This window comes from Cryptomeria japonica, chromosome 3 (genome assembly GCF_030272615.1).
Source record: "Cryptomeria japonica chromosome 3, Sugi_1.0, whole genome shotgun sequence".
Lineage (NCBI taxonomy): Eukaryota > Viridiplantae > Streptophyta > Pinopsida > Cupressales > Cupressaceae > Cryptomeria > Cryptomeria japonica.
The window spans coordinates 385,143,822-385,153,589 of record NC_081407.1 but is presented as its reverse complement, the minus strand read 5'-3'; the positions used below and the strand labels follow the sequence as shown (position 1 = coordinate 385,153,589).

General features: G+C 36.8%; 2 protein-coding genes across 2 annotated transcripts; both read right to left on the bottom strand.

Moving 5' to 3' along the window:
- Positions 1-4,613: 4,613 nt before the first annotated feature.
- On the bottom strand, positions 4,614-7,131 carry LOC131044709 (probable mitochondrial saccharopine dehydrogenase-like oxidoreductase At5g39410). The gene is given in 2 exon segments (XM_057978099.2): positions 4,614-5,328; positions 6,433-7,131. Coding segments are annotated over 2 exon segments (1,386 nt in total). The 3' UTR covers positions 4,614-4,641.
- Positions 7,132-8,741: 1,610 nt separating this feature from the next.
- On the bottom strand, positions 8,742-9,311 carry LOC131874208 (probable mitochondrial saccharopine dehydrogenase-like oxidoreductase At5g39410). The gene has a single exon (XM_059217472.1). It carries the CDS (start codon positions 9,309-9,311, stop codon positions 8,742-8,744), a length of 570 nt encoding a protein of 189 aa, XP_059073455.1.
- Positions 9,312-9,768: the final 457 nt, after the last annotated feature.

Sequence of the window (9,768 nt, the reverse complement as noted above, 5' to 3'; positions counted from 1 at the left end):
TACAACTATCACATTTGAGCAAATACCAAGAGATCATAATCGAGTTGCTAATGCAACGGCTGCAATGGCATTTCTCTTGGATCTTCCACAAAATTCGACACGCTATGAGTTCTTGGTGGAACATCTTTGGATCCCTACTTATGATAACCCTAAATATGAAATGATATGTCATCTTATCGGTTCCAACTCCCCATGGTACGGTGAGTTTTTCACTTACCTACGTGACCACACACTTCCCCCTAACCAATCAAACAACCAACGAAAAACCTTTATCTGCCAAACCGTTAGATACACCATCATTGTCAAAACCCTATACAGACGAAGTCTTGATGGTACTCTCCTTCGATGTTTGGAACAAGATGAGATAACAAAAGCCTTGGAAGAGGTACATGAAGGAATTTGTGGGGCTCACTCAAGCGGTCCTTCACTAGCAAAGAAAATCATGCGAGTCGGATACTATTGGCCCTCCATGGAGAAGGACTCCTATTATTTTGTCAAAAAGTGCAAGAAGTGCCAAGTGCACAGGGATTTGATACATGCACCAACGCAAGAATTACAACCCATCACAACATCGTGGCCCTTTTGTCGATGAGAACTTGACCTTGTGGGTAAAATCCATCCATCTTCATCCAACGATCATAAATTTATCATTATCGCCACATAGTACTTCACCAAGTTGATCGAAGTCGTTCCACTCACCCACGTCACTGGCAAGCAGATCACCTCATTCATTCTCAATTACATCATTTGTCGATATGGTGTACCCATGTCCATCAACACAAATAACGGGCTCCCTTTCAAAAATCAAGATGTCTATGAACTCTGTGAGAAATTTCATATCCAACACCACTTTTCCACCCCATATTACCCACAAGGCAACAATCAAGCAAAAGCATCCAATAAGAATACATTGAGGTCCTCAAAAAGACGGTCAATGATGTTGGCCATGATTGGCACATTTGTTTGAATCTGGTACTATGGGCATATCGAAATAGCATTCAAACCCCTACAAGCGCAACCCCCTACTCACTGATTTATGGAGCAGAAGCCATCTTTCCTATTGAGCTAGAATTACCATCTCTACGGGTCTCCTTATGAAATCTAATAAATGATGAAGAATACCGAGTCTTACTTCTTCAGGACTTGGAACTGCTTGATGAAAAGCGACAAGCTGCCTACAATCACCTAAAAGCCCTTCAATAGCGCATGAGAAAAAGCTACAGTCATAGTTTCAAACCTCACACATTTGAAGTAGATCTTGTTCTCAAGGAGAATCCTCGCAATCAACCGAATAGAGAACACTGGGGCAAATTTGAATCCAATTGGCTGGTCCATATGTCATCATTATCGTCTTCAAGTCTGGGGCATATTAGTTAGCCACTTCAAAAGGAGAACCACTAGCAGATCCGATCAACAACATGCATCTCAAAAAAAATCATACATAAGCTATGCAGAGCATCAGGCTCATCCAATATCAGAAAATACCAAAAACATTCAGAAAAAAAGTCCTAAGCAAAATATAAAAATAAAAAAATCAAGAAAATAGTAAAGAAAAATCATTCATCCAAACGGTGAAAACCACTCTGGTGGCGCCTTGGGTAAGTACAGTAATGAAAACCTGGTAAACAGGCGTCATTCGTAAAGGCTATGGCTTCATTGTCTTTCAGACTTGTTGCAATCACATCCATTGCATCCATTCACCCATCATTTATACCATGGCTTGTTATTGATTTACAATCAAGGTTATTGCCTCATGTCCCATGTCATGCTTTCTTACCAACACTTAATTGGGGGCAATGTTCTTAACTTACTAATGGGAGTGGATTCTCCATGATTGTGATTCATTGAGTTGCTCATTCAAAAACGTCCTAAAATAATACCAAAAATATTAATAAAATCCCAAAAACATTTGCAAAATGTCCTAAAGATAATACCAAAAACATTCACAACATTCAAAAAATCCAAAAAACATTACAAAAACATCAAAATCACTCAAAAACATTGAAAAGTATATTATTCCTTGTACATACACATTGCAACAGTCGCGAAATCAACAATTTGAAAAGCCTTAAACAATGACCACCTATCAAATCAACCAACAAATCACACATCTACACACAACTGTCTTCACAAGGATGCATCCTTCCCCACAAACAAGACATGGTAACATTTTCTTTGACAAGAAAATTTTGTTTCGCTGATAAGTACTTGGTCGATTTTTTATTTATTTATTTATATCAAGTTCCTACGCTACTCCAGGATATCCACAAGTGATTAGAGTAGTCGGGATGGTTCCTAATATCTTTTTCTTTGTTTGTTGCCTACGAATTGTTCAAATGAAGTTTTGGGGCATATACTAATGGTGTCTACATGTGAAGTTCACTAAGCTACGCAATCCTATGCAAAAATACAATCATGGATCACTATGGCTTACTGACTACAGCATATACCATGACCATTTGTACATGAACCAGAATGGAGGGGAACTTTCCTTGTCTGCGATGTTTGTTTATAAGTGAAACGCTCAACCTTGGTTTCTGATACCTTGGCCAAGATCAATACTACCATGATCGATGATGAAAATTAAGTACTCTAAATAAGTCGTGGATCGCCATTTCATCTCATCTATATATATTGCATTTCGTTGCATTTCATCCGTCCATAAATCCATATCACTACGTATCATTCATACACAGTCATGACAATGGATACTCTATTTTTTTATCCTCTTCCACAGAAATGAGTACTTGGTTCTCCATACCTTCTATCTAACATTGAATCCCCCCCCTCACCCTCCCTATCTAGGTCATCATCATAATTGCATACCCTGCATCGTTTCCCATCAAACCAATCAAGCCACGTTCATCACCATCTATCTCTAAAAGGAGGGTTTGCGTAACCTATGTTACCTAGGTCATCCTATAAGCAAAGCAAGTTACTCTATCTATACAGGTACATCGACTCACACACACCTAGACTACAACAGGTATTTACATCAATTGCCTAGTCTCAATAGATACACTAAGTCCAACAAATGCCACAAACAACCTAAAGCGCAAACATTGTCAATTGATCAACCAATCAAACACAATCAAAACAAGCAATTATATCAATTGTTTAAGTCTCAACAAGTATTTTGCTTCATATACCTTGACTTCATCGGACAATTACATCAATTGTCTAAGTCTCATCAGATCATTTTGACTCACTTACTCAGACTTTATCCTATCCAAGCGAACAACTGACATTAACTATCACGCTTTGACTCAACCAGGGTAATTCAACCGATTGCACCAGATTGTCCAACCAATTTTGATCAATTGTACAACATCAATCAAAAGCACAACACTACATTTGCACTATATCTCTTGCATGACCTAAGGGTACTCACTGGATTTCCCTTCTCCTCCTTCATTCCCAAGCCTCCATTCTATCCATGCCTAATTTTCTTAAAATTTTCGAGAGATCGCCCAAAAAAATTGAAATTTTGTCCCATCTCTCGAGGGGGCATACCTAACCATTACCTTGATGCATACTGGGGCACTTACTATGCTTACTTGTTTTTCTTTGAAACGATGTGATAAAACACACCGTCTCAAAGAGGGGCAAATGTAGACATCCAAATCTATGCACTTAATTGAATGAATGTTTAGTATTTATTATTTAACCATCAATCAACAGTTAATTAAATTAGTATTTAATTAATTCATCTTAAACCTTTTCTTCTATTAATTAAATAAATTATTCAATTTATTTAAATTAATTCATTAAACCATATTCTATCGATTAATTAATTTAGCTGTTTCAAAAAGATTACCTGTCTGCTTCAATGGTGGGCCGATTTTACTTGCCAAGCAAATCCAAAACCAAAATTTTTAAAAAGTTTAAAGTGAAAACCATTATATCGATTCAACTTCCCGACAAATTCCAATTGAATCATAAAAATCTTATCCTTTACGGCATGAGACATTTCAATATTTAGGTCCTTTTTGATATAGATGTAGTCTGACAGCACCATCCAAACATGTTTTGGTGAATTTGTCCATTTGCTGATAAGCCAGAAAAATTACAACGTGAAAAATGAGAATTCTGGTAAAGAGTGTCCCACCCAAAATAGTCTATCGATTAATTAATCAACACAGTTTGAAGTTACAATAATCTTAACCAGTTGGAGGTGATAATACAATGTAAACTTCCAATGGCTAGAGCCAATCTAGATAGATTTTCTAATTTGTCTCTAGGTGTCAGTCAGTCCATTCATCCCTGCTTTTGTTTTCAGCTTTTATCCCATAAGTCATGTTAATGCTCTTCTCCAGTTATTGGTTTTGACACAAGAAAATATTTAGACCTACCTTACATCAATTTATTTAGCTCATTTGACAGAGGGAAGGACACCAGGAATTATTTAGAATTATTCCAAGAGCTGTTTAGCTCATTTGACAGAGGCAAGGAAATAGCTATACAATAAATACTGTAAATAGAAAACAAATTTGTCGTCGTTAAATTTTGTGGATTCAACCAATGTATAATTTTTTTCATATCTCAAATGTTGATGATGGAAAAGATTATATATATTTCATTCTAATGATATTAAATTTTTCAAAGTTTAATAATGGTCGGTCGAAACTAAATTAGCAGACATCATATAGTCTTTTTGCTGATAAGTTCAAACAATATGCCATTTTTTTCTAGGCGTTCTTGCAGATCTGTAGAACCAAACACAATTCCTGGTGGGAAAACCCCCCCCTTTGGTAAAGTTTGGCGTTGATCCATTACAATGAGAGCACACTGAACAAGAATGATGGGAGTTGTTGCATAACCTACCTTAGGCCCTGAAATTCTGTTCACCACTTCCATATCTGGCTTTGATCCTTGCTGCAGAAGACGACTCTTATCACTATAGCCATGACCTACAAACCAATACTTGAATGAAGCACTTTTAATCTCCTCTTTTGTGGGGCCCGTCTTCCTGAATAGCCCAAAAGTGAAAATTCTGGGGTATTTGAGAAGAAGCGAACGTCCCCACCCAAATTGGCCTAGTAGGAACACCATCAACCCAATACAATTTGTAACAAGTACAATCCAAAAACGCTTATAACCTATCAAAACATCAACATAAACAGGCTTCACCTCTGACCAGGATTTCCTCCTCTTCTCCATTGCGTCAGAGTTCTCATTCACACCAGGCAAACCATATGGATTCTCTAACAAGAAGGCTTGTGTTCTTCGAGCAACATCTGCATCTCCTGTGGGTGACGTCAGTGCCCATAGTCCAATTGATTTTTGGTGTTCAACTATCTTAGATTTCGGTGCAGGAAGGCCGGGTACCTGCATGCAAAAAGCAATACTTCAAATTTTACGAGTCATCATTAATGTCCTATTCTACTCCCAAGTTGCAATAAGATGGACCAGAAAGGTGTATTGTGAAGTAAATGGAGGGTTTTTGAAAGGGCTTTCAATCTTTTATAGATAATGAGATTGATAAATTGATGAAGGTCAATTCATAATTAAAAAACAATAACAAACAATAATAAAGGATCAAGTTTAATGTTGTAAAACAACAATAAACAATCAGTATCCCAACCAATAGAACTGAAAACAGCGTACACTAAATAGAGGATTTTTTAAAGAGTCAACTATTTTATAGATAATAAGATTAATAAATTGATGAAGGTCAACTCACAATAAAAAAGCAATAACAAAGGATCAACTTTAATGCTGCAAAACAACAATAAACAATCATCATCACAACCGATAGAACTAAAAACAACAAACACAACATACTAACTAAAAGGAGGGTGTGACCCTAAAATCCAGGTAAATGGAGAGTTTTTGAAAGAGCCCCCAACTCTTTTATAGATAATAAAAATAAAAAATTGATAAATGTCAACCTACAATAAAAAATACAATAACAAAAGATCAACTTTAATGTTGCAAAAGAACAATAAACAATCAATCAACAGAACAAACAACAAACACAACATAATAATTAACATGAGGGTGTAACCCTAAAATCCAAGCCTGGCTTACAGTAAATAGAGGATTTTTGAAAGATCCCCCTCTTTTATATATAATAAGATTAATAAATTGATGAGGTCAATCTACAATAAAAAAACAATAATAAAGGATCAATGCTGTGAAACAACAATAAACAATCAACATCACAACCAATAGAAGTAAAAACAGCAAACACAACATACTAGTTAACTGCAAAACAATAATAAACAATCAATAGAACTGAAAACAACTAAACAACATACTAATTAAAAGGAAGGTGTAACTCTACAATCCACTGCAAAACAACAATAAACAATCAACATCACAACCAATAGAACTGAAAACAACAAACACAACATAATAATTAACAAGAAGGTCTCCCTAAAAAGCCTAAAATCCAGGCCTAGTTCCTACAAAGAATTCGGACTCTCTTACCCGGAGGGTCCTGTATGTCCTAAGCTTTTGATCCTCCTGCGCGCGAACGATGGCAACCACAGCAGACTCAAAACTGGTAACATTCAGCACAACTCGCTTCTCAGACTCCAAAACCACATACGCATCCACGCTATGACGCACGGACAGTGGCTTCCACTACCTGCTATGAAATATGACACCGAGGTCGGCGGTAACATAATCAAAGGCACAGGCGGAAATGATGAGAGATCTAGTGAGAAGGGTCGAGCTATGGTAGTGCTCCTCCATCATTTCCAAGAATTTTTGCTCGCTCGTGATGTCCAGGTAATCAATGCCCGCTTCCACACAGGCAACCACCACAGACTCACCGTAGAGGCGGAAGGGCCCAACACAGTTCATAATTAACCGTGTTCTCTTGTACAGAGCCGCTATGGATGCCGAATCCGTGACATCTGCTTCTATTATGGGGATTAAGGGCGGCATCTGCAGCGCCCCTTGTGCCGCCCATCACAGCGCCTCCGCTAATTTCTCTCGGTTGCACCCTGCTATGCCGATTCTTCTTCGCCCTTGCCCCTTCGGTCGCTACAAATGCCTCATAAATTCTCTCAAAATGTATTTTGCTGCGAATCCTGAGGCGCCCAAAATCACTGCGTCCAATGCTTCGTCTCCCATCTCCGCGTAACTTTCCCTTTTCAAGAAACTAGGTTTCTTAGGGTTCATGAAAAAAGCTTATGCTTCTTCTGCTGAGAAATAGCAGTGTTTTAAAGGATGAAATTCGGGTGGAGCTTGCCTAACACTTCACAAATTCGGGTGTGGAGCCAACCAAGTTTTTAAAAAAAAAAAGGATGTTCAATTCAAAGAACGTTTATTTGAACCAAACCCATTTCAAGATATTAAATTCAAAGAATGTTTATTAGGACCAAAAGAAAAAGAAATGTTTATTTTAAATAGTTTTTTGTTTTTTATTATTTATAAAATTGTAAATAAAATATTTTCTAAATAGATTATGAATTTTAATAATTCTTTTTTTATCTCAAAACATAGACAATAAAACCAATTAGAATGATTTGACTCAGTTTTCATTCAATTAAATACAAAATTTCTATTAAAAAGAAAAACCTTTTTATTTTATATGAAATCATTTTATTTTTTAATACATTTTGAAAATCATAAATTTTTTAATCATTTTTTTCGATAACTATATATATATTTTAGTTCCTGCCTAGGTAGGATTACTTATGCATGGATTAGATGCAATTTTTTATCCTCTCCTTTAATGCGAGGAGAAAGAGTCCAATCAAATGTAACCAGTTGTTAGAGAAATCATTACAAATCTTATCCCATTGAATGTGTCTTTGAATGCAGAGAATGGTATGAAATTATTGCCGCAAATGAATTTTTGATAACCTTCATTTCATAGGCATAAAACATCACGATGGAGATGCAAGGCGCTTCCACTTAAATGCTATTGATCCCTTTGTTGCGTTGCAATTTGGCAGCCTTCTTCCTGCAAAAATTTCAACGGCCATAGCATGAAGCTTCCTCCGTAGGGTAGGGAAAGTCAGATTTTAACTTCTACTCTTTATTAAATACTTTCATTAATGAGATGCTTAGTTTTGATTATCTCTTTTTGGTTTCAAATATATGCAGCTATTACAAATTCACTAGCCAAGGGTTTTTCTTTTTAAGAATAGTATTTAATAATTTTGGTTTGCCCCAAGTTTAATTTATGGCTTTTGATCAATTAATTTCTTATGTTAAGAGGCAACTAGAGTTTTTTTACGCTCTCATAGTTTTTGTACTACACCAGAATTGGCAATTTTTTTATGTTATTGATTGTTGATTATGTTTGTTGCTTTCTCTTTTGGCTTTTGTTATGGCTAGCCGGAGGTGCAGCGGGTGGTTTCTCTATAAGCGTATAGGATAAAATAAAACAAATGGTCTTTTTATATTTATGACGGAGTACTAAATTCACCAAGGATATTTTTGATCAGAAAACAGCAAACACAACATACTAGTTAACTGCAAAACAATAATAAACAATCAATAGAACTGAAAACAACTAAACAACATACTAATTAACAGGAAGGTGTAACTCTAAAATCCACTGCAAAACAACAATAAACAATCAACATCACAACCAATAGAACTGAAAACAACAAACACAACATAATAATTAACAAGAAGGTCTCCCTAAAAAGCCTAAAATCCAGGCCTGGTTCCTACAAAGAATTCGGACTCTCATACCCGGAGGGTCCCGTATGTCCTAAGCTTTTGATCCTCCTGCGCGCGAGCGATGGCAACCACAGCAGACTCAAAACTGGTAACATTCAGCACAACTCGCTTCTCAGACTCCAAAACCACATACGCATCCACGCTGTGAGGCACGAACAGTGGCTTCCACTGCCTGCTATGAAATATGACACCGAGGTCGGCGGTAACATAATCATAGGCACAGGTGTGGAAATGATGAGAGATCCAGTGAGAAGGGCCAAGCTATGGTAGTGCTCCTCCATCATTTCCATGAATTTTTGCTCGCCCGTGATGTCCAAGTAATCAATGCCCGCTTCCACGTAGGCAGCCACCACAGACTCACCGTAGAGGCAGAAGGGCCCAACATAGTTCACAATTAACTGTGTTCTCTTGCACAGAGCTGCCATGGATGCCGAATCCATGACACCTGCCTCTATTACGGGGATTAAGAGTGGCATCTGTAGCGCCCCTTGTGCCGCCCATTGCAGCGCCTTCGCTAATTTCTCTCGGTTGTGCCCTGCTATGCCGATTCTTCTTCGCCCTTGCCCATCCGCCCGCTCCAAATGCCTCATAAATTCTCTCAAAATGTATTTTGCTACGAATCCTGAGGCGCCCAAAATCACTGCGTCCAATCCTCTGTCTCCCATCTCCGCGTAACTTTCCCTTTTCAAGAAACTAGGTTTCTTAGGGTTCATGAAAAAAGCTTATGCTTCTTCTGCTGAGAAATAGCAGTCTTTTAAAGCATGAAATTCGGGTGGAGCTTGCCTAACACTTCACAAATTCGGGTGTGGAGCCAACCAAGTTTTAAAAAAAGAAAAGGATGTTCAATTCAAAGAATGTTTATTTGAACCAAACCCATTTCAAGATATTAAATTCAAAGAATGTTTATTAGGACCAAAAGAAAAAGAAATGTTTATTTTAAATAGTTTTTTGTTTTTTATTATTTATAATATTGTAAATAAAATATTTTCTAAATAGATTATGAATTTTAATAATTCTTTTTTTATCTCAAAACATAGACAATAAAACCAATTAGAGTGATTTGACTCAATTTTCATTAAATTAAATACAAAATTTCTATTAAAAAAAAATACCTTTTTATTA

What these genes read in the sequence shown, in the direction of transcription:
- LOC131874208 (XM_059217472.1), bottom strand. Translation starts at nt 9,311, where the DNA reads ATGGGAGACAGAGGATTGGACGCAGTGATTTTGGGCGCCTCAGGATTC.